A 25485-nucleotide genomic window follows, 5' to 3' on the forward strand; every position below is an offset into this window, starting at 1 on the left:
GAGGGGAGATTTGATAGACATACAAAATTATTAGGGGTATAGATAGGGTAAATGCAATCAGGCTTTTTCTTCCAAGATTGGGTGAGACTAGAACTAGTGGTCATGGGTTAAGGGTGAAAGGTGAAATGTTTAAGGGGAACGTCTTCACTAAGAAGGTGGTGAGAGCATGGAATGAGCTGCCAGTGGAAATGAAGGATGAGGTTTTGATTACAACATTTAAGAGAATTCTGGATAGGTACATGGATGGGAGTGTTATGCAGGGCTACGTCCAGGTGCTGGTCAATGGGACTCAGCAGATTCACGGACTAGACGGGCCTGTTTCTGTGTCGTAGTGTTCTATGACTCCATGATTAATGTAGGAATCATTAAATACAGAGCAGGAAGAAAACCCAGTAGATTGGGCTGGGCATGTCCTCCACTCCTGAAAAGAGACTAAGATGAGCTCCTGTAATATTACAGATGGACAACTGATACAGTCCAAGTTACTTGAAATTGTACAATTGAGTTTGGAAGGTGCAACGTGCCCAGATGAAAAATAAGGTGCCTTTGTGATGGTACAGGAGGTCCCATTCTGACAAGGTTGGCACTGGGAGTGGGATGGAGAATTAAAATGGCAAGGAACAGGAAACTCAGGGCCACCCAATCTGTATTTGGGTTCTCCAGTGCAGACGAGGTCACATCATGAAGACCGAATTCACTAAATGCTAGACTGGAAGAATTGCAAGTGAATAGTTGCTTCAGCTGTGAAGACCACGTGGGTCCTTGGGTGGTGGGAAGGGAAGAAGTGATACGACGGGTGTCACATCACCTGCGATTGTTGTTTTACCAGGTAGTTTTGGTCTCTGGCATACCTGTCCATTTATTATTCAGTAAGTTACAAATGGGCAGATGGGGCTTCTCAGCCATGGTTGACAGCTCATCTAAAAGAAAAACTCTGATCTCAAACCTCCGCTGCCTTGCGGCTGTACCCACGCACGGGGAAGGCTTCAGGAGCAAACCCTGAGGAAAAATATGGTGCTGGAGTCCCTAAGGCAGTCAACAGCGATTCAGGAACAGCTTCTTCCCCTCTGCCATCTGATTCCTAAATGAAGCTTTGGACACTACCTCACTTTTTTAAAAAATACGCAGTAATTTTGTTTTTGTACATTTAAAAAAATCTATTCAATATATATAATTGATTTATTTGTTTATTTATTGTTTAATTTATTATTTTTTCCCTCTCTGCTAGATCATGTAGCTGCTGCTAAGTTAACAAGTTTCACGTCACATGTTGGTGATAAAAAACCTGATTCTGATCTCTGTCGTTCCTTTGGTTCATCAGCTGCTTGGAGAGGGGGAGCCTGTTACATGGGCAACAGCTTGCTCCCCCTATCACACTGTCCTGGCGCGCATATCGACTGACAATATAAACAACTAGGAAGCAACAACCATGGTTGATCCCAAACAATGGAGGGCCTATCTGAGTAACATTCAATACAAACACACAAAACAATATACATCTTGGACAGTTGTTTAAAAAATACAATAAGAAAATTTATTTGGGCATTTATAAACAGTAGGCCTTGGCCAAGCAAATTAAAGTTTCCGAAGCTTCTAAATGAGATGTACGAGAGTTTCCATTACTCAAAGCCTAGACTCTTAGGCAGCTATTTGAGAAATGTAAAAGACAAGCAATGCCTCCCCACCCCCCTCCCCATCTGACCAGCGCCATCTCTTCCCTTCACAGCATTCTCTCAGTATTTTGTATAACAGCAGATGTGGACGATATAAGATATCCGGAACTCAGTGACTATCCTTTTAGCCACAATTTTACACTTGCATTAACGGAAGGAAGAAACACGGAAGAGAAGTAGCAGGATTCACTAATGTGTTGCCAGAGCATCAGCTGGGGTGAAAGTCCAACTTTGTTTCTGTAAATACTAAATGATTTACCAGCAGTGGGGTGCTGTAAATAATCTGCTTATTACTGTACTAGGCACTGAGGAAACACGGCACTAGGTCTGTTGATGTTTTGCTGTAAACACATTTTCTACCTTCTCTTCTGAAGGTGCTGACCCATATCCGATAACACATCGACAGCATTAATTCTTCAGTGCCTTATGCAGGTCTTCTGTAGGCCTGGAATCATGAGAATTAAGAGACTATTTTATTATGTGAACCAACACAGCCAAATATATGTACTCTTAAAGGACAGAGAGAGAGACACACAGAATCTCTATCATCTCTACCAGTAATTCTCTTCTGGAGTTGGAATATTGAGGCATTGATCAACTTTGATTGTGATTAGGTAACCATGGCACTGGTTCAAGATGCTATTCAAGAGGGGGAAAGAGTAAGAGAAACGTAGTTGTAATTGGGGAGAGTATAGTCAGATGAATATTCAATTTTCTGTGGCTAGGAGTAAGAGTCCAAAAGGCTGAGTGTGTGTCTGGTGCCTGGGTTTGGGGTATCTTATCTGACATACAGTGGAATTTGAAACGGGAGGAGAAAGATCCAGTTGTTGTGATCCTTGTAGGTACCAATGACATAAGAAGACCAAGGAGAGAGATTCTTGTTGAGGGAATTTGAGCAGAAGGAACTAAATTAAAATGCAGAACCAAAATGGTAATAATCTATTGATTGCTAACTGAGCCACGTGCAAACTGACAAAGGATCTTAAGAGAGAGTTAAATGTGTGGTGAAATGTTGGTGAGAGAGAAGTGGGTTTGAATTTATGGGATATTGGCACCAGTATTGCAGGAGGAGGGAGCTGTTCCGATGGGTTGGGCTCCACCCTGTCCATAGCCCCAGTTAGACAATTTGCCAAGATCCTGTATTTACTAGAGTCTAAATGGTAGCCAAGACGTTGGGTACAAATTACAATAGCATCTAGAAAAGGCATGCAAGAAAGTCAATGTTACAGCAGTCATGGGGATTAAAATATGTAGGCAGACTAGGAAAGTCAGGTTGGTGCTGGATCCCAAGGGTAGAAATTTGCAGAATGCCTACGAGATGGCTGTTTCGAGCAGCTTATATTTGAACCCAATAGGAGAACAGTAAATCTGGATTGGATGTTACATAATGACCTAGCTTTGATTAGGGAGCTTGAGGTAAAGGAGACATTGATGATAACATAAATTCACCTTGCAGTTTGAGAAGGAAAAGCTAAAACTGGATGCATCAGTATTACAGTGGAGTAAAGGAAATTACAGAGCATGAGAGAGGAGCTGGCCAAAGATGATTGGAAGGGGACTTTAGTAGAGGTGATGGCAGAACAGTAGTGACTGCTTTTTTTCTGGGGGAAATTTGGAAGGTGCATGAAAGATACATCCCGAAGATGAAGTAGTATTTTAAAGGAAGGACAAGGTAGCTGTGGCTGTTTGACTTCCTTCACGGTATAAAAGCAAAAGAAAGGGCACACAATATAGCAAGATATAGTGGGAAGTTAGAGGATTGGCAAGCTTTTAAAAACCACCAGAAGGCAACTTAAAAAGCCATAAGAGAAAAGATGAAATATGAAAGTAACTTAGCCAATAATATAAAAGAAGATACCAAAAGTTTTTTCAGATGCATGAACAGTAAAAGAGAGGCAAAAGAGGATATTGGACTGCTGGAAAATGATGCCGGAGAGGTTGTAATGGGGAACAAAGAAATGGCAGATGAACTGAATAATTATTTTGCATTAAGTCTTCACTGTTGAAGACATGAGCCACAAATGAGCAATTCAAGAATGTCAGAGGGCATTAGTGGGAGTAGTCACTGTTACTCAGGAGAAGACGTTTGGGAAGCTGACAAGTCTGAAGGTAGATGAGTCATCTGGAACAGATGGACTGCATCCCAGGAGCGGGAAAGAGATAGCTGAAGAGATTGTTAAGTCATTAGTAGTGATCTTTTAAGAATCACTAGAGTCTGGATGGTTACAGGGGACTGGAAAATCACAGGCCAATTAACCTTACTTCAGTGGTTGGCAAGATGTTAGAGTCCGTTAATAAGGATGAGGTTTCAGGGTATTTGGAGGCACACGATAAAATAGACCGAAATCAGCATGGTTTCCTTAAAGGGAAAACTTGTCTCACAAATCTGTTGGAATTCTTTAAGGAAGTAACAGGCAGGATAAAGAAGGAGAATCAGTAGATGTTGTTCACTTGAATTTTGAGAAGGCTTTTCCACATTCCTGAGCCCATGGTATTACAGAAAAGCAACTAGCATTGACAGAAGTTTGGTTGACTAGGAGGAGGCGAAGAGTGGAAATAAAAGGGGTCTTTTCTGGTTGGCTTTCAGTGACTAGTGGTGTTCTGTAGGGCTTGGCGATGGGTCCACTACTATTATATGTTAATGATATGATGACAGAATTGATGGCTTTATGGCCAAGTTTGCAGAAGATACACAGATAGGTGGGAGGACACTTAGTGTTGAGAAAGCAGCAAGTCTGCAGAAGGACTTCAATAGATTAGGAAAACGGGCAAAGAAACGGCAAATGGAATGCATTTTAGAAGTGTATTGTCATGCAGAAAGAATAAATGTGCAAACTAGTTTCTGAATGGGGAGTGGATTAAGAAATTGCAAGTGTACAAGGATTTGATAGCCTGGTGCAGGATTTCTAAAGGTTAACTTGCAGGTTGAGATGGTGGCAAGGAATGCAAATGCAATGTTAGCATTCAATTTGAGAGGACAAGAATATAACAGCAAGGAAGCAGTAAGACATTGGTCAGACCACGCTTGCAGTATCGTGCCTCATATACTGTTTAATGAAGGATGTGCTGACATTCTGAGAATGTCTGAGGTTTCTGAGAATGATCCCACGAATGGAAGTGTTAACGTAACAGGAGTATTTCATGGCTTTGAGCCTGTACGCACTGGTGTTTAGAAAAATGAAGGGGATCTCATTGAATCCTATGGAATATTGAAAGGCCTAGATTAAAAATGCCGAGGATGTTTCTAATAGTGAGGGAGTCTATGATATAAGGATACAATCACAAAAGAGATGAGATAGAAGAGGCTGGCGAATCTGTGGAATTCATTGCCACAGACGGCTGTGGAGGCCAAGTCATTGTGTGTATTTAAAGTGGAGGTTGATAGGCTCTTAGGAAGAGTGTCAAAAGTTAGGGGAGAAGGTAGAATGGAGTTGAGAGGGACAATAAATCAGTCATGATGAAATGCAAGAGCAGACTGAATGGGCCAGATGATTTAATTCTGCTCGTATGCTCTGTGATAATGGAATAAAATTTGCTGCTTCTTTGGAAAATGAGACTAATCATTGTTGCCGTTCATGATTTCAATCACACTCAAGTCGTAAGTTTGAAGGTCCGAGGAGATGCTTAATGTCTTGTTTTTTAATTGGCTTATTGCAATGCACTAAATGGTGCAGATATTCTTTTTTGACAGAGAACCAATTGGAAATAAAGAGTAGACAGTGATGGATTTGACAACCTCAAGGTTCTCATTTTGTTGGTGTATTATGGAACAAATCTGTAGTTTAAAGAGATACAGTTCAGATCATTTACTCCCAGAAAGAGATTGCATGGAACAAGGAGGCACTGGATTCTACTGTCAACATTGGAGAAGATGTCATGAGCAAATGGATATCAAGGTTTCCTTTAGTCAGAGGTGCCACGGTAGCATAAGGGTTAGCTGGACACTATTACAGCTTGGGGTATTCGGGGGTTCAACTCTGGTGCTGTTCTGTAAGGAGTCTCCGTTTGTCCTCCCCATGAAACGTGTGCGTTTTCCCGAGGTGCTCCAGTCTCCTCCCACATACTGGGTAGGTTGATTGGTCATTGTAAATTGTCCTGTGTTACAGTTAATTGGGTTTGTTGGGTGTTACTGAGGTGGCGTGTCTTGAAGGGCCAGAAGTATTTACTCTGTGCTTTACCATTAAAATAAAACAAATTCTACCAGAAATTCTTAATAAAATTTAACAAAATAGTTTCTAGTTGAAACTTCAAACTCCGTTCTAGTCTTAGTAACACTGGTGGCAACAGAGCAGGTTATGAGTTGGAAGCACTGTTCAAGTGATTGTAGGTCAGTTTAGCTACCTATTTCAGGGACGATCCAGCACCGTAGTTACTTTCCACAGTGAAGAGGTTGAACATCATCCTCCCGAAGAGATATTTCCTTACTGAATGACACAAGCTCCCGCAATTCTTTATTTTCAAGCTGGAAAACAAAATTAAAGAACATGAGACACTGTTTTTTATGTCATTTTCAAATCACTGAAGTCCCTCCACGTCCCCCATTTTCTTTTGTGCGTTTCTGAAGGTGCGGCTCCTGCAAAACAGGCTCTTAGAGGTCGACAATATGGTAACCTGTCTGCCTCAGCAGTGAAATGTTATATATTCAACAATCGTGCAATCTCAGTCAGGATGTACCACCCACAACTCCTGCAAGAACTAGATGTGAAAGGAATAGACTTGGCTATAACTGTCTTGTTGTTGAATGCCTATCAATTCACTGTGTGAGGTCACATCAACACTAGCTGCGGAGACTGGTGAGTATGTGAAAAGGTAGAATACCATTATTAAATGTAGACAACAACTTCTGCAGCCTGGAGGGTGAATGAGGTGAAGATGGGGCCTAAGAGGGAGTGGAAAAGGAACTAGAGTGTTTCAGTTACAATTTTTTATTTAAGAACAGAACCAAATAGAGGCACAGCTGGACACTGGAGGAGAGACTCAGAAGAGGGTGGTCTGTCTGACTGTATGCAAGCTCACAAAGCAGCTAGAGATGAGTAACACTTCACAGGAAGTAAAGGTCAAACAAGTTTAGTTCTGATCCTTTGCCACATATATCTGAAGAAAGCCAAACTAGAGATCACAGAGAAAAGACAATTAGTTTAGGAACAGGAGATGGGGGTCACACAAATATGATCAGCTTAAAGATGGTAGTTGAATAGATAAAGAATATAACTTCAGTGCTAGAACCAGAGCAGGTGCAACCAACAGCTTGGGAATAAAGAAATGCATGGTGGCTAAACCATAACTTGGATGATATTACAGTCATTATTCTAATATGACCATAAGAAAGTGAGTCTGTGAATGCCTGCAAGAGAGTGAATCTCATATGTGGTGACATATACTCTATGTACTTTGATAATAAGAACAAAGAAACCTCATTCTTGTTGAAAGATGTGTATTTGTTATTTCAATAATATTTGAATAATCTTATATTATACATTTCTATATATATTGTTTGATTAAGTATTCTTGTTCACTTAAACAATTAATTTCGGGTTACATGTACAAATACATGAACCGCGTACAAAATCACACTACCAAGTGATACGTGCACACCTCACTTAAAGCGAATTCGAACTATACCCATATTTTGGACTCCTGCATCTTCCTTTCAATTGATTTAATGCTCTGAAGTTATAAAACATAACATTGGTAATGAGGTATTTAAAAAATAAACCCAACACAGCTATTGCTCTGTTAAAGCGGTATAAGAAGTTTGAACTAAAAGAAAACACCAAGAGGAGGGTCAAATTTAAAAGAAACAGCCCAGCATGTGTGGAGTCGGTCTTCAGAAGGGAAGAGATGATCATGTTAAAAAGATGTAAAAAAAGAAGTGAAAAAAATGGAAGAATTGCCGGGTTAATAAAGAGTGAGAATGAGGTGATAATAATTATTTTTTTAAAAATTCAGAAATAGCTAGCTACATCAGAAAGATTGATGAGTTTGATTGCACAACAGGTAATTGGCTCATGTATACTGAACTATTGGAACAGTATTTTGAAGCAAATCAAATTGCAGATGAGAAACGAGTACCAATTTTGCTAAGTGCACTGTGTTTAAAGGCATATAGTTTGCGTTGAAGTTTCACTGCTCCAACCAAACCATCAGAAGTGAGCTTTGCTGCTATTGTCAAAGTGATGCAGGAACACTTTGAAGCAAAGCCATTGTTGATTGCAGAACACTTTAGGTTTCATAAGTGGAATCAAAAAGAGTCCATTTCAGCATACCTGGCTGGATTGCAGAGATTTCGGTTATCTGAGCATTGACAGTTCAGTAATTGGCTTAATGATACACTAAAACATTTTTTAGGTTGTGGAATCTTAAAAGAAAACATTCAAAATTAGCTCCTAACTGAGGCACAACTTGCATTCAAACGAGCCATGGAAATCACTGTTTCAATGGAAAATGCAGACAGACGTAATTGTGTTGCAGTCAGTAATGAAAGTGAATGCGAATAAAACTACAGCATCTGAACAGAAATCGGCCTGGCCAAACAAATTGTGTCACCTTTGTGGCAAGAGCTCACATAAACCAAACAAGTGCAGATTTAAATGTGAAACTGGCAGAAAATGCAACAAAGTAGATCACGTACAAAGTGCATGTCGGGCAGCCAAAATAAATGGTCTACACAGGGAAGAGAGAAAGCTAAGAAGTAGCAGTTGGCAGAAGATCTGATAATGATGAGAGACACAGGGCTAGCTAGCCTTGACATTAACAATATGAAAACTAATAATAGACAAGCAATGTGGCTTATGCTAGAAATGAAGAGCAAATTGATTAAAATGGAATTGGATACCAGATCAGCTGTTTCAGTCATTCCACAACATGAGTTTGAACAGCATTTCGAGAATACCAAACTGAAGCCTGCAGATATCCAACTAAGAACTTATACTGGGGAAAAGATAACTCCGGTGGGAATGACATTCGTAACAGTGAAATACAACAACCAACAAGCCACGTTAAGCTTTTACGTGGTAAAAGCAGAAGGATTTCTCATCACTGTGGGGGTGAATTGGCTAAAACAACTACAACCTGATCGGAGATCCATCACCATTTGCCTGCCACATTCCCTGCAATGCAGCCAGCTGAAAGTGAATTGGGAAAGGTGCTGGATAATGCCACAATGAACCACTGCCCAACAGAGGACAAACAGGTGTTGGTGCCAACCTCTGTGCCTCTGGTTGGAAAGGGTATTGGGCCAAGGAAAGACCAAGGTGCTCAGAGGAAGTGTGGAAGTGACAAAAGCAGTAGTCTGACTACAACAGGTTTTGTAGGCAATATATCTGAGGAAGCTTCTCATATGTTCACCGGACAGTTACTTGCAAAATGTGGCTTGGTTTTAAGCTGGAAGTGAGTTCATGGAGCATCAGGAAAAATGCAAGTGTTCAGCATTTGTAAGTATAAAGAGCCAGAATCTACTCTGCGTGCATTAAGATTATTGCAAGAGCTTCAAGTGGGAGACAGAAAGCTGCTTGTAAAAGACCAAAGCCCAGCTGGATGACTGGAAAGTGAAATAGAAAGGAATCAATGGAGAAACAACTGTTGTGGACAAGGAAACCACGAGGAGAGATCAGATTGTAAAGGGAGCAATAGAAGGATTAGTAAGAGAATACTCCAGTGAACTGAATCTACCTTCCCAAGATCAAGATGCACAAACTAGAAGAAAAAATAGGGAGGAGATAGAAAGAAAGAATGTAAACAAGAAAGAGAATGGTGTGAAAGAGAAGTAATGTGAGAAAAAAGGAAGGGACCAACGTAGATCCAGAGAGAGAAAAGGAGAAGAAAGGTGTCCAGAGCTGTCGGAACCACTTCCTGAGTCAACTCCTACAACCACCACGAAGGTCCCAGAATCTGAGATTGTGTCACGGCCACGAATATCATCTGCCAAGCAGAGTGCTGCCTTTGCCAGGAAAAATGCAATCCCACAAGAAGAAATCCTCCACAGCAACTAAGTCTTTATGCCTGAATGGGACAAGTTAACATTTACTATACTGTGTAGATAGTAGTTGTGTTACATAGTATATTGTGTATATATATAGTTGAGATGCATCCTTTATTGAGTTGAATTTTATAGCTACGCATATATATAGTTTGATTAAGTTCTCTTTATTTAAATAATTATATATTTTACATATATTAATATATGTAAAATATGTTAATTGTACATGTCATCACGCATGGTATGTGCATGTTTTGCATACAGTAAAGACAAAGTTACAACCATATTTCCAGATTTCATGTGCCTTCATTTGAATTAATATAACATTTTGAAGTTACAAAACATAACAAAAGACCAAGTAGATGTTGAAGGGAAGAGGAATCTGAGCGGTGGAAGAATCTGGGCATTATCTGTCTTCTGGAATTGGTCACAATTTTGGCAATGGTTCCTGATATGACTTCCATTCCATGTAACTGTGTCTTTTGAACCTTTAACCTTCAACTCCAACCAACCAAGACTGAACTGCAATATTTCCACAAGGGCAACCAGAGTGCCTTGCTAAAGTATCAGTGTGAAGCATAATGAGAGGAAGCTGGCCCTGCTGACACAGAGTAGGCTCTGTGGCTATCTGAAATCCTACAGAGTGCGCACTCAAAACCCTTACCTCCAGCTGGGCTATCTTCTCTTGAATTTGGCCGCATTCGGGATCATCCACTTGAACAGCTTTCCTCATCACTGTGGCCATGGCACAGATCTGTTCTACACGAGTTTGCAGCTCCTGAAAGTGTAAGAAGCAAAACGTATCACCTGGAAAATCTGAAGCCAGCAAAGTAGAGAATCTGGAGGTTAGTCAATAGACACTAGGTGCAGAAGTAGACCATTCGGCCCCTCGAGTCTGCACCGCCATTCTGAGATCATGGCTGATCATTCACTATCAATACCCAGTACCTGCCTTGTCCCCATATCCCTTGATTCCCCTATCCATCAGATACCTATCTAGCTCCTTCTTGAAACCATCCAGAGAATTGGCCTCCACCATCTTCCGAAGCAGTGCATTCCACACCTCCACAACTCTCTGGGAGAAGAAGCTCTTCCTCAGCTCTGTTTTAAATAACTGACCTCTTATTCTCAATCCATGCCCTCTGGTACTGGACTCTCCCAACATCTGGAACATATTTCCTGCCTCAATCCTATCAAATCCTTTAATTATCTTAAACATTTCAATCAGATCCCCTCTCAATCTCCTCAATTCCAGTGTATACAAGCCCAATCTCTCCAATCTCTCTGCGTAAGACAGCCCTGCCATCCCAGGAATCAACCTAGTGAATCTACGCTGCACTTCCTCAATTGCCAGAATGTCCTTCCTTAAACCTGGAGACCAAAACTGTACACAATATTCCAGGTGTGGTCTCACCAGGGCCCTGTACAAACGCAAAAGGACATCCTTGCTCTTGTACTTAATTCCCCTTGTAATAAAGGCCAACATTCCATTTGCCCTCTTCACTGCCTGTTACACTTGCTCATTCACCTTCATTGACTGATGAACTAGGACTCCTAGGTCTCTTTGCATTTCTCCCTTACCTAACTCTACACCGTTCAGACAATACTCTGCCCTCTTGTTCCTGCTTCCAAAGTGGATAACTTCACATTTATTCACATTGAATGACATCTGCCAAGTATCTGCCCACTCACGCAGCCTATCCAAGTCTCCCTGTATTCTCCTAACGTCCTCTTCGCATGTCACACTGCCACCCAGTTTAGTATTGTCAGCAAACTTGCTGATATAGTTTTCAATGCCCTCATCTAAATCGTTGACATAAATCGTAAAGAGCTGTGGTCCCAATACAGAGCCCTGTGGTACCCCACTAGTCACCTCCAGCCAGTCTGAGAAACACCCATTCACTGCTACCCTTTGCTTTCTATCTGCCAACCAGTTTTCTATCCATGTTGAAACCCTGCCCCCAATGCCATGAGCTCTGATTTTACTCACCAATCTCCTATGTGGCACCTTATCGAATGCCTTCTGAAAATCTAGGTACACAACATCCACTGGCTTACCCTCGTCTAACATCCTTGTTACACCCTCAAAAAACTCCAACAAATTAGTCAAGCATGATTTGCCCTTGGTAAATCCATGCTGGCTCGGCCTAATCCTATTACTGCCATCAAGATGTGCCACTATTTCGTCCTTAATAATGGACTCAAGCATCTTCCCCACGACTGACGTTAGGCTAAATAGTTTAGATAGTTTTTAGATAGTTCTCCGTTTTCTCCTTCCCTCCCTTCCTGAAAAGTGGGATAACATTAGCCACTCTCCAATCTTCAGGAACTGATCCTGAATCTAAGGAACATTGGAAAATGATTACCAATGCATCCGCAATTTCCTGAGCCACCTCTTTTAGAACCCTCGGATGCAGACCATCTGGACCCGGGGATTTATTAGCCTTCAGTCTTACCAGTCTACTCATCACAGTTTCTTTCCTAATGTCAATCTGTCTCAATTCCTCTGATATCTTATGACCCTGGCCCATCCATACATCTGGGAGATTGCTTGTGTCCTCCCTGGTGAAGACAGATCTAAAGTACGCATTAAATTCTGTTGCCATTTCCCTGTTTCCCATAACACTCCTGTAAATGTTTTAACCCAATATGATATACTGCAGATATTTGAAAGAAATATCTGAAATACTGCAAACCTCAATGAGATCAGTGACGGATGTGACACCCTCCAGTTCAGACACATCGAAAATTCAGCCTGTACTTTCAAACATGTCGCATTGTCTGAACACATGGACACTGGGCAGGAAATGTTCAAGCTCTTATTTGTAACTCCATACAGTCAAACAAAATTTGCCAAGTTTGATGTCGTAATTTAGGAATAGCTTCTTTCTCAGGGTCACTGCATTTTTCAATGATCCCTGAACCCATGAACACCACCTCATTAATCCTTTCTTGCACTATAACTTATTTTGTTATTTATTGTAATTTTTTGGTCTTCACATCATATAAGTGATAATAAACCTGATTCTGAGGCCTTCAAGTAAATCCCTCTGCAGTGATCATACTGAGACAACTCTATAACAGGCCAAGTATCAGTTTGACCAGCAGGGGAAACCCAATTCTTATATCATTGCCATACATTGACACCTGCACCCAAGCAATAGAAAGTGTTGTGGAACACCAAATGTTCTGTAATGGGAAGGAAAAGAGGGCCAGGGGTGGTTAAAGGTCTTTGACAATCACTATTCACCTTAACTAACACCATTATTAAAACCTGCTTCTTCAAAGGAAATTTTTCTTGGTTTGTTGCAGTTTGTTACCTGGGAATGCTTCTGATACAAGTTGGTAATTGGTGTACTATCTGGCTTCTTCGCTGCGAGAAGTTGTAACATCTGCTTCCTGTATTTACTCATAATGAGCTCCAAAGCATAGCGATGCTCTTCCAGGGAAAGCCATAGTTCTGACAGAAACAAGGCAATCACCAGCGAGTTAAAATATAAACACAAGTAAAGCCATAGAGTCATAGAAAACTACAGCACAGGAACAGGCCCTTTGGCCCATGTTGAACCAATTAAATTGCCTAGATCTATCCACCTGCACCGGGACCATAGCCCTCTAAACTCCTCCCATCCAAACATCCAAACTCCTCTCCAAACTTCTCTTCAATGTTAAAACTGAAATCATATTCACCACTTGCGCTGGCACTCCGAGGGAAGATATTTCCCCTTTCAACTTTAACCCATGACCTCTAGTTGTAGACTTACCCAACCTCAATGGAAATATTTTACCTCAGACCACTCAGTAATAAGAATGCTCAGGATAATACTCAATGAAACTGCAGCTGCATGTCTTCAAAACACACACCACCAGATGATCCTGCTATCTTCATAGGCATTTCTGGAGAAAAAAGCGCAAGATACTCTTGTTTCCTGCAGCATTGCAGTAGTCAGGTACCACCCCAATGACCGAGTTGTTAAATAACCATGGGAATCAAGCTCATTAATTTATAATGGCACAAACATATGACAAGGACACCGTAGATTCAGTGCCTTCTATTGCTCCTCCTAGTCTGATGCTTCCTGAGTAAACTACATCACCACACTGTATGTCTCAGGCTACACACATGGTACCTCAATACTACTTTCAGACAGAAAGGAATTAATCTGCATCTGCAAATGCAACTGCACTTCTGTCAAGATGACCCCAGTTTACAACTCTCTCTTGGTTGACATCTTCCAGATAGCTCACAAAATCATCTTTTTTACTCGTTTTATGTCGTTTTTCACCTTAAATGTGTTTCTGGGACTGTTAGAGCCTGTGATTTACAGTTTGGAGACCATTTGAGTAATCCAGTGCCTTGCTGTCTCCAAGAAGATACTGAGAACTGAGTGCGTACTTGGACAGTCTTGATGTGAAGAAGCTTCGAGACAGGGTGCAAGCCGATGTTTGACTCCATTTCACTACTTAAGGCATCTATTTATCACCGATCAAAGTGTTGAGGAAGACTGAGACATGGAGAAGGTGAGTGAGAATTCAGTGGGGACTGCCTGCCTTTGATCACTGTCGGAGAAGGGGACTGAGTGGCCCATCACTGTGTGGCTCATGTGGCAGGGTGGTAGGCCTCTGTGCTCGTGCGGTGTCTCTCTCTGTCGATGAACGTCAGTGATACCGCGGGATGCTATCCTGGTTCTGCGTAATGGACTGGACTATTGTGTTTATGGACTGTGGACTTCTTCAGACCTGTTTTTTATATTCTGCATTTTTTTAAAAATCGCCTGTTCCTTTCCCTCGTTGTTGCACAGGGGGTGGGGGCAGGGTGTTCGGGGGTCAATGTTCTGTTGCGTTCTACCAGTTTTTTTTGTGCAGGAGAGGGGTTTTTTTTTTGGGCGGGGGGGATCAATGTTCCTGTTCCATTTTGTGCGGCAGGATGGGGGTTCAGGAGGGTCGATACTTAGGATGCCATTCCTTTTTTGTCCGGGGGGAGGGGTCTATGCTTCTGTCTGAACAACATACCTTTTCTTTGTTTTTTGGCTGTCTGGAGAAGACAAATTTCAGAATTGTACTTGGATACATACTTAGATAATAAATGAACCTTTGAATGAACAGCTTCATTCTCATTTCATGTCTGTGAGGTTACCCAGGTGAATACCCTGTTCACCTCACTGCTCCCATGGCAAATCCATTTCACCCTTCTGCACAGAGCCAAATTTCCTGCACTTTTTACTATTCACTTTTTACTTTTAATCTACTAGTATTCTAATTTTTAATAGGTGGTTTTGCAGGTTTTCTTTTAAGTTTCTCTGTGCTTGAGGTTGAAAGAAAATTGACAGCCTGAGCCTTCCCTCCCCCCACCTCCGTTTTCATCATGCGTCACATACTGGATAGTAGTTAGCTGTTTGCTATTCTGTAGAGAAGCAAACTGGATCAGCTCTTCTGCAGCACCAGCTGAGATCAGCCGGCATTTTTGTGCCTGTGATGACGGTTTAGCAGGCTACTTTACCACGAGGCATCTGAGCCTCATGCCACTATATGCCAACACCTTCACGCTGGAGCATTGTCTAATGGGCACTCACCAACTATTTAACTTTAGAGGCAGTGAGGAGCTTTACTCAGCCATGATAAGGATCAGCAAACACTATGCCTGTCTGAAGCAGTTTGAATCTGGGTTCATAACACTCATGATTACACTGCACAATGCATCTGTACACATGGAAAATCACCATCTTGCAATCACATTGTTTTCAACTAGCTCTGGAGATGAGTGCAAAACAGGATAGCTACAGTAACTATATAATAGGGCAAAGCCAGCATGGATTCCTTAAAGAGAAGTCTTGTTTGACAAATCTGTTGGAATTCTTGAAGGAAATAACATGTAAGATATACAAAGGAGTGTCAGTGGATGTTGAATACTGAGCCCATGGTACTACAGGAAAGATACTAGTGTGGATAGAAGATTGGCTGTCTGGCAGAAGGCAAAGAGTGGGAATAAAGGTGCCTTTTCTAGTTGGCTGCCAGTGACTAGTGGTGTTCCACAGGGGTTGGGTTGGGACCACTTCCTTTCACGTTATAGATCAATGACTTGGATGATGGAATTGATGGTTTGGAGGCCAAGTTTGCGGGCAATATGAAGATAGGTGGCGGGGCAGGTAATGTTGCGGAAGCATTTGGACTTGGATAGATTCGGAGAATGGATAAAGAAATGACAGATGGAATACAGTGTAGGGAAGTGCATGCTCATGCACTTTGGTAGAAGGACTAAAGGCACAGACTATCTTCAAAACAGGGAGAAAATTAAAAAATCAGAGGAGAAAAGGAACTTGGGAGTCCTCATGCAGAATTTCCTTAAGGTTAACTTGAAAGTTGAGTCAGTGATGAGGAAGGCAAATGCAATGTTAGTATTCATTTTGAGAGGAGTAGAATATAAAAGCAAGGATGTAATGCTGAGGCTTTATAAGGCACTGGTCAGACTGCACTCAAGAATACTGAGGGCAGTTTTGGGCCCCTTATCTAAGAAAAGATGTGTTAGCGATGGAAAGAAAGGGTCCACAGGACGTTCATGAGAATTATTCCAGGAAGGAAAAGGTAACATACAAGGTGCATTTTAGTGGCTCCAAGCCTGCACTCACTAGGGTTTAGAAGAATGAGGGGGATCTCATTGCAACCTTTTGTATACTGAAAGGTCTACATCTGGGCTCCCTTTTTTATGCCTTAGTCCAATACCATTAAGCATGTGGACCCCAGGTTGGAAACCCCTGGGAGTGGATGTAGAGAAGATGTTTCTTATAGGGGAGTCTAGGACCATTGAACACAGCCTCAGAATAGAAGGACATCTATTTAGAACAGAGGTGAGGAGGAGTTTCTTTACCAAGAGGGTGGTGAATCTGCAGAATTCATTGCCACAGACGGTTGTGGATGCCAAGTCGCTCAGTAGATTTAAAGTGGAGATAAACAGGTCTTTGATTAGTCAGGGTGTTAAAGGTTACAAGAAGGTACGAGAATGGGCTTGAGAGAGAAAATAGATCAGCCATGATGGGCTGAATTTTGCTCCTATGTCTCATGGTCTAACAGAAAAACACCTGAAGTGAAAACACGCAGTATAAAGTAACAAGATTATTCTCATGTATCCTTCCTGAGAAAAGTATTCCAAAACAACTGGTGGTAACTGCATAAAAGAAGCATGCTTGCTTTTTGTGGGGGTGATGGGCAGATGGAGTTGGTGGAAGACAGAAAAGGAACTAGATGGCAGACGAGAAGTTTGCACCAAAAATTGTACAATTTTTCGATTAACTCTCATCAACGGACAATCCCACTTAGACCATTAAAAAAATTGACACAATGTACATTAATTATCCCAAAATGTTTAACATTCCACAGAAAGAAGCTGCTCTTCCATAAACATTATTCATTTAATTTTCGGAGAGGTTGGAATTACCACAGGAAAATCTTACAAGATGAAACCCTTGGGTAAGCATACAATGTGGAATGCACCTTTAAGTTTCATCTTGTGAGGATACTGTGGAGTGAGCTCTGATCCAGACATGACCTTCACTTAATCTGCAGAGAGCTGATGTAATCATGAGGGATAAGGAAACTGAACATCCAGTTTAGCAAGGAGGAAATCCCGCACCTTTTTAAGTATGAAACAAGCTACAACACAGTGACTGGTATTGGACTCTGACATTTTGCTGAAGCAGAATAACCTGTCAGTGGTTCCCTGGGTGAAGAGTCTGAATTGGTAAAGAAAGAGAAACCTTTATTTTCTTGCTGCAGATCCCGTATCTGTGTGTTCTCCTGACAGAGGGCATATGGTTTGTAAGTGCTCAACTTCTTCACCTTCGCAAAATCCTCCTGGTTCTGAAAATAAGGAAGGATAAGAAATTAGGGAACAATTCAAGGTTCTAACTGTCACTATTCCACCCTTGTTCTTTTTGGAGCTGCAGGTCCACTGCCGTTGTTATTCACTAAACAAAGAGAAAAAAAATCGCATCCAGGTTGACAAGAAACCACTTGTGCATCTGTTGGCACACATTCATGTGATTAAAGATAAATTTTGCCTGCTTGCCTCAGCTCCTCGTGACACTTGCTCTTTAGCACTCTTGACCTTGTGTAGAAAGTGTGCTACCATGTGACCTGCATCACACTACTGGAAAACCCCACACATTGGCCGAACCCTGAATCGGTGAGTTGGACAGAGCTACGTGGCTTCTACGAGGGCGGCTTCTTTCAGCTCAGTCTGCAGAAGCAACAATTTCTACCTCTAATGTCTTTTTTTTCCCTTCTGTCGAAGTTACTGACTGACAACTGCACTCAAACACAGGTTCCTGCTCCCTGGGCTCACTGACTTTTCGATATCCCAAGGACACAACCTAGAAGGTGAACACGCGCTCAGGGTGATGAAGCTCTGCAGCCCCAGGGACGAGCCGATTTTCTTCAGGTGTTGCATGAGAATACGGATCAGCTGTCTCTATACTCAGCGAATTGCTACCGCTCTCTCGTTAGTGGGGGAGAGTTTGTTGCTGATTCTTGAGTCAGAGAACTCAGGAAATAAAAGGTGACCAGGCAGAATTTAACACCATATATCAGCGAGTGTTTTTTTTTTGTCCTGTTAGTCTTCCTCTCGCGGTGTGACACATCTCTGCCCTTTTATCAGGAAGGGAGAGAGAGCCTGTGCTATGTCGAATTGTCGGGTAAATGATTAGTTTTTCTTGTACTACAGATTATGGTCTTTCTTGGGGCTTTACTATTGCTTGCTTGGTGGGTGGAGGATGAAGTAAGTGGGGAGGGGGATAGCTGAGGCTTTGTGCATGGGGGGCTTTGGCTTCTTACGCTTTTACTGTTGGGGTATCCAACTGTGTCTGTGAAGAGCAAGAATTTCAGGTTCTACATTGTGTATATTCTCTGATACTAAATGGAACTATTGACCTATATTAGACCATAAGACAGAGGAGCAGAATTAGATTGTTCAGCCCATCAAGTCTACTGCACCATTTCATCATGCCTGATCCATTTCCCTCTCAACCCCAATCTCCTGCCTTCTCCCCATAACCTTTCACGTCCTGACTAATCTAGAACCTTAATGTGCCCAGTGACCTGGTCTCTACGAACACCTGTGGCAATGAATTCCACAGATTCACCAACCCCTGGCTAAAGAAATTCAACATTGTCTGTTCTAAATGGACATCCCTCTATTTGGCTGTATCCTCTGGTTGTAGGCTCCCTGACTAAAGAAAACATCCTCTTCACACCAACTCTATCTAGACTTTTCAACGTTCAATAGGTTTCAATGAGATCCTCCCTCATTCTTCTAAATTCCAGTGAGTATAGGCTCAGAGCCTTCAATCACTGTTCATATGATAAGCCTTTCATTCCCATAATCATTCTCGTGAACCTCCTCTTAACAGTCTACAATGATAGCACGTCCTTTCTTAAATAAGGGTCCAATACTCTAAGTGTGGTCTGACCAATGCCTTATAAAGCCTCAGCATTATATTCTTGTTTTTATATTCTAGTCTCCTCAAAATGAATGCTAACATTGCATTTGCCTTCCTCACTACAGATTCAAGCTGCATAGTAACCTCGAGGGAATCCTGCACAAGGACTCCCAAGTTCCCTTGCACCACAGACTTTGAATTTTTACCATTTAGAAAATAGTCTATGCTCTTCTTCCCTCTACAAAATTGCATGACCATACACTGCCCAACATTGTATTCTACCTGCCACTCCTTTGCCCATTCTTCTCATCTTACAAAGTCCTTCTGCAGCCTCTCCATTTCCTCAACACTACCTGCCTCTCTACCTATCTTCCCATCGTCGCAAACTTGGCCACAAAACCATCAATTTCATCAAATAGTTGACATACAATGTAAAAAGAAATGGTCCCAAAACAGATCCTGTGGAACATCACTAGTCACTAACAGCCAATCCGAAAATCCAAGTACACAACATACACTGATTCTCCTTTGTCTATCCTGCTTGGTATTTCTTCAAAGAGTTCCAACAGATGCATCGGGTAAGATTTTCCTTCAAGGATACCACGGCGTGTTTTGTCACGTCTGTCCAAGTACCCCAAAACCACATCATCAACAATCGACTCCAACATCTTCCCAACTACAGAGGTCAGGCTAACTGGCCTATAATTTCCTTTTTGAAGAGTGAAGTGACATTTGCAATTTTTCAGTCCTCCAGAACCACGCCAGAATCTATTGATTCATAAATGATCGTTTTTAATGATCTCTTCAGCTACCCCTTTCAGAACCCTGGGGTGTAGTCCATCAGGTTCAGGTGACTTATCTACCTTCAGACCTTTCAGTTTCCCAAGCACCTTCTCCCTAATAGCAACTGCACTCACTTCTGCCTCTTCACATTCTTGAACTTGTGGCAAACTACTAGTGTCTTCTACAGTGAAGGTTGATGCATCATTTCCTTGTCCCCCCATTACTATCGCTCCAGTGTCATTTTCCAGTGGTCCAAAAGCTACTCCCACCTCTCTTGTACTCTTTATATATCTGAAAAAAATTCTGGTATTATTTCTGGATATTATTGATTAGCTTACCTTCATATTTTCCCTCATACTTTTTTAGTTGTTTTCTACTTTTAAATAAGTTCCCAATCCTCTAACCTCCCACTAATTTTGCTCTATTATATGACCATTCTTTTGTTTTTATGTTGGCTTTGGTATCGTTGTCAGCCACGGTTGTGTCATCCTGTCTTCAGAATACTTCCTCTTCTTTGGTATGTATCTAGCCGGCACCATTCGAATTGCTCCCAGAAATGCTAGCTGTTGCTGCTCTGCTCTCATCCCTGTTTGTGTCGCCTTCCAATCAATTTTGGCCAACTCCCATCTCGTGCCTCTGTAATTCCCTTTATTCCACTGTAATACAGATTTTAGCTGCTCCTTCTCAAACTGCAGGGTGTATTCTATCATATTATGATCATTGTTTCCTAAGGGTTCCTTTAACTTAAGCTCCCTAATCAAATCTGGTTCTCTACACAACACCTAATCCAGAATCACCGTTCCCCTAGTGGGCTCATCTACAAGTTGCTCCAAAAAGCCATCTTGGGGGCAATCAACAAATTCTCTCCTGGGATCCAGAATTAATTAGATTTTCCCCATGACTAACATAACATTGCCTTTTTAACATGCTATTTCTATCTCCCACTGTAATTTGCAGACCACATCCGGACTCCTGTTTGGAGGACTGTAAATAACTCCCATCAGGGTCTTCTTACCTCTGCATTTGGGGGAAACTGTCACAAAGGCCACAGGTGAGAAATAACTGCAGGTGCACTAGGTAACTAATCTACCACTGCTAACATTTATATCGGCATAAAGAAGAGCAACTCACAATTTTAAGAAAGAATAATGAATTAAGAAAAGAGATGAAAATCAAAGGACTAGAAGCTTAGTCAAAGAGGGTTGTTCTTGCAAGAAATGTGAGATAGAGCATTGAAGGATGGAGACAAAAGAGACTGCAGGCACTGTAATCTGGAGGGAGTGGATGAGGCAGGGGAATGGCTGATGATTTGGGTTAAGGCGCTGAATCAGCAATGAAGGCATGCTGCGAACACTGGGGCAAAGGAGGAATTGCAATGAAATGCACTGTGGAATCATCTTCACTGCACACAACATAATGGCTCAAATAGGCAGTCCACCAGCACCTCGTCCAGCAGTGGGTCGAGGGTTATAAATGTGGGCCCAACCAGATAGCTGGATGTTCTAAGAATTAATTCTTAATGCCAAGAGACTGTCCTCAATCAGGATTATGGACAGTTGGGGACGTGTGTTTTGAAGCCTAAAAGAAGGGTAAAGTACAGAGGGAAAATGTTATCAATGGGTAAAAAGGAAGCAGAAAGTTACAAGAAGCACCAGTATATCAGGAAGCACAAAATCACAGACCTAGGGATTTATTCCTTGGGATGTTGTTGAATCATTCAACATTTTCAACTTATCCTTGTCTTACCCGATCTGAGATTCCTGTCCCAACTTCCTTCATATTCTCCACCCGTTTGTTGAGTGTAGTGGTCTGTTCGATGAGGGACTCTGCTGCACTATGATGGTCCTTTAGTCGCTCAACCAAGACCTTTGCATCAGCTAGCACCTTCTCGATTGTGCATGCCATCACTAAGGACAGAGATAAACTGCTGGATTTGTGATTGAAGGAACGCTGGGTCTGATTACCGCTTGTTCTTCCAGTTCTAAAGCAGTCAACTGCTTAACGGGATTTGTTCTCGATAAAATTGTCAGGGTTTTGCAATTATCCCCAAGCATTAATCTTTATAAACAAGCAGATTATTCCTTCGGGGTTAGTATCACGGGCAAACCCAGTAAATATGTTTACAGCTCCTTTGGAGAGCACAAGCCATTCAACAATGATCAGAGTCCTGGGAGGACTAACTCCCAAATCTATCCTCAGGTCTAGGGCAATAATGGTTGAGGCCCTGTCGGTCGGGGTCAACCATGGATGTTGCTTCCCAGCTGTCTGATACACAAGCCAGGGTAGCACCATATGGAGAGCAAGCTGTTGTTCATGCAGCAAGCACCCCCTCTGCATGCAGCTACTGAACCTAAAGGAACAGCAGAGGCTGATACAGTTTGGCTCTAATGGTTTCTCATCACAGACACTGAACCTGGAATGCGTGTAGTTTTTCACTGAAATTACTGCAAGGAAATCCAAGGTAAATATAACCTCTAGCATAGCTTAGTGGAGATTTCATGACACAAAAGCAGGCCATTTCACTCATTACATTTCAGCTGGTTGAAAGACAATTATCCAGATGAATCCCAGTGCTTCTAATCGGTACTGTGCCTCACCAGAGCCTAGCCACACTGACCTTCAGTGCTGTCTGTGTGGAGTTTGCATGCTCTCCCTGTGTGTGACTGCATAGGTTTCCTCTCTATCTCAGCAACATGCGAGGACAATCAGTTCTCACAAATTGCAACTTATTTTGTAGGGGAGGGGTTGATGGTGAGAGTATAACAGGATTGGTGCAGATGGATAGTTGATGGTCAGAGTGAAGTCTCTGTGCTGGTCCTGCTTCCCTGTTGTATGATTGTCCCTACTTAACTGTCAACTAGCCTCTGACAACCAATTCCAGCTCCTGGCCTTCACGTGTAGTGTAGCTAAGCCCAGCCAAACTGCTCCTACTGACAGTAGAAGGAGTAAAGGCAGGTATCCGGTAACACTGCTGGTGCCAAATTGTATCAGTCTCTGCCGTTCCTTTGGGTTCATCAGATGTGAGAGGGGGGAGCTTGCTCTCCCCATCGTACTGCCCAGGCTTGTGTATCAGGTACACAGCTCAGACACAACAACCATGGTCGACCCCGACCTACAAAGGCCTCCGAATTTAACAGTGAACCAACAGCACATAGACTACAGATGCTGTGATCAGGAGCAATATACAAAGCACTGGAGGAATTCAGTCAGTAAGATAGCAGCAGCTGTGGAGGGAAACTTGTTCTACACCCAAAAAAAAGATCAACAGTCCATTTCCTTCATGGATGGTCCCTTAGCCATCGACCCCCTCCAGTGCTTTGTCTGGTAAAACTGGGGCTTTATGAATCAAAATAGCACATGTACTCGGTAGCCAATAGTTTTAAAAAAGGAAATCAATTTAGCAAGGTGGAACACCGTTTCCTTTACTGAACTACACAGGTACCAATGTTTCTTCTCCTAGTAATCCATGGAATTTTTCACAACTCAGTTAAGACTGTACGAAATAAAAACTCAGTAAGTGAAACATCTCTACATCTCGTGAAAAGGAGCAAAATGAATTAAACGTGGGGAGAGTGGCCCCACACAGCAATGTAGGGAGCAGATTCCGCCGCCTAGGGAGTGGGGAAGGGGACCTACACAGTGATTAAGGCGACAGGGACTCTCACAGTGAATAAGGTGTCTGTGTGGGGAGAGGGAAACCCACAGTGATCGAGGTGTGGGGGGTGGTCCCAGCACCGAGCCCCATTGACAGTGACATTTCACCGCTCAGCTCTGGCAGGCTCCCATCCTCGTAATCCCCTCCCCCAGAGCCGAGAGCCGAGAGCCGGCAGACCCACCCGGGCCCACCTCACCTCACCTCCCTGCCGCTGCTCCTGCCCCGCTCCTGCCCCGCTCCCCGCTCTTCCGGCTCCTGTGCAAACTGCGTCACTTCCTCTTCAGTTCTCCGCCCTCCCCGCGGGTCCTAGTGCCCGTCGGATTTGTTGGTGCGCTCCTGGTACTCAACACGCAGTAGTTGGAAAAGATGCCCCGCAGATCCCCATCCCTCGGAAAATTTCCTGCAGTCTACTCCACCCATATCCCTCCGTCATGACCCTCTCAGCCTCACCCCTCCAAGGAGGAAAGATCTAGCTTCTCCGACTTTATAACGGAGACATTCCACCTCGGGCACCACCCTGGGGATTTTTCCCCAGCGCAGTCACATCCGAGACCAGAACTGCGCAGAGTGCTCCAAATGAGGTCTGATCAGTTTCGGAAAGCCAGGGTCACAATGTCTCCTTATTCAGTTGTCTCAACACGTTCAAAAGTCTTTGGGCTTGCACTCCAAGGTCCATTTGCTTATCAAAACCTTTTCATCCTTCTTGGAGTAAGTCCTAGCCTTACTCACGTTCATCTGGTTTAAATTCCATTTGCTATTTCTCAATCCCAATCTTTCAGTTACAAACAGCAAATATCCGCACATTTATCGCTGTATTTTGGAAACAGCTAAGATGACGACACGCTTGGTCACAACAGTCTCTTTGGGTTCCAAAAACGGTGCAAATCTTTATCCTAAACAGTTTTCTTGTGACCACAAGACCTGATGGACATTGGTAATACAAAACACTGCAAATCTACTTAAGCAGTTTATTGGCGCGACTGACGGTGGGGAAGATACGTGGCCTCAGATGTTGCACAGACAAGGCCCTCAGGCCATGCCGTCACTTGTTACAGTCACCAGAGGAAGCGTCGAAGGTGGTATGGGAGAGAACATAGGTGTGCCAGGCATGCTGGAATCCTTGTTGGGTTGGGGGCTGGCCCCTGTACGCCAGCTCTTTAGTGTTCACTCTCTGGAAGACTTGTTCTGTGGCTGACCCAGTGTGGGATGAGAAACTCCTGTGTGCTTATTCTTGCAGAAATGTGGCTCCAACACAACATATCATGTGCTGTCGACCTTCAGGCTATACCACTCAGGGACTTGTGCTAATGTTATTGTGTGACTGTATGTGATGTTGTAACTAGATGTCAAACACGAGGAAGTCTGCAGATGCTGGAAATTCAAGCAACACACACAAAATGCTGGTGGAATGCAGCAGGCCAGGCAGCATCTATAGGGAGAAGTGCTGTCGACGTTTCGGGCCGAGACCCTTCGTCAGTCCTGGCCTGCTGCGTTCCACCAGCATTTTGTATGTGTTGCTTGTAACTAGATGTGCTGTGTGCTCTGTGTGACTGTATGGGCTATCGTAACTAGATGTGCTGTTTGTGACTGTATGTGACATTGTAACTAGACGTACAGTATGCTCTATTTGATTGTATGTAATATTGTAACAATGTGCTGTTTGTGACTGTATGCGATATTGTAACTAGATGTACAGTATGCTCTATTAAATTGTATGTGATATTGTAACAATGTGCTGTTTGTGACTATGCGATATTGGAACTAGATGTACAGTATGCTCTATTAGATTGTATGTAATATTGTAACGATGTGCTGTTTGTGACTGTATGCGATATTGTAACTAGATGTGCTGTTTCAAGTCAAATCAAGTCACTTTTTATTGTCATTTCGACCACAACTGCTGGTACAGTACACAGTAAAAACAAGATGTTTTTCAGGACCATGGTGCTACATGAAACAATACAA

The 25485-nt window shown here is 42.5% G+C and overlaps 1 protein-coding gene across 3 annotated transcripts; it reads right to left on the reverse strand.

Annotated features, from left to right (window-relative positions):
- Nucleotides 1-1237: 1237 nt before the first annotated feature.
- sike1 (suppressor of IKBKE 1) lies at nucleotides 1238-23806 on the reverse strand. Of its 3 annotated transcripts, none has more exons than XM_059972785.1 (7): nucleotides 23722-23806; nucleotides 21612-21772; nucleotides 17403-17505; nucleotides 12972-13111; nucleotides 10316-10429; nucleotides 6015-6135; nucleotides 1238-2118 (listed from the first exon to the last, which is right to left on the reverse strand). In XM_059972785.1, the coding sequence occupies exons 2-6, from the start codon at nucleotides 21768-21770 to the stop codon at nucleotides 6043-6045; spliced, it is 609 nt and encodes a 202-aa protein (XP_059828768.1). In that variant the 5' UTR covers nucleotides 21771-21772; nucleotides 23722-23806; the 3' UTR covers nucleotides 1238-2118; nucleotides 6015-6042. The 3 variants fall into 3 exon arrangements, with proteins under 3 accessions (XP_059828768.1, XP_059828769.1, XP_059828770.1); XM_059972786.1 differs by having other exon boundaries at nucleotides 23717-23784; XM_059972787.1 differs by lacking the exon at nucleotides 23722-23806 and having other exon boundaries at nucleotides 21612-23710.
- Between the last annotated feature and the right edge of the window lie 1679 nt (nucleotides 23807-25485).

The sequence above is a fragment of the Hypanus sabinus genome, chromosome 6 (genome assembly GCF_030144855.1).
Source record: "Hypanus sabinus isolate sHypSab1 chromosome 6, sHypSab1.hap1, whole genome shotgun sequence".
In the NCBI taxonomy this organism is placed as follows: Eukaryota; Metazoa; Chordata; class Chondrichthyes; order Myliobatiformes; family Dasyatidae; genus Hypanus; species Hypanus sabinus.

What these genes read in the sequence shown, in the direction of transcription:
- sike1 (XM_059972785.1), bottom strand. Translation starts at nt 21,770, where the DNA reads ATGGCATGCACAATCGAGAAGGTGCTAGCTGATGCAAAGGTCTTGGTT. An exon ending in GGACAGGAATCTCAGATCGG is followed by an intron (nt 17,506 to 21,611) that starts GTAAGACAAGGA and finishes CCTTATTTTCAG; the next exon opens with AACCAGGAGGATTTTGCGAA. An exon ending in TCTGCAGCAAGAAAATAAAG is followed by an intron (nt 13,112 to 17,402) that starts GTTTCTCTTTCT and finishes TGTTTCTGTCAG; the next exon opens with AACTATGGCTTTCCCTGGAA.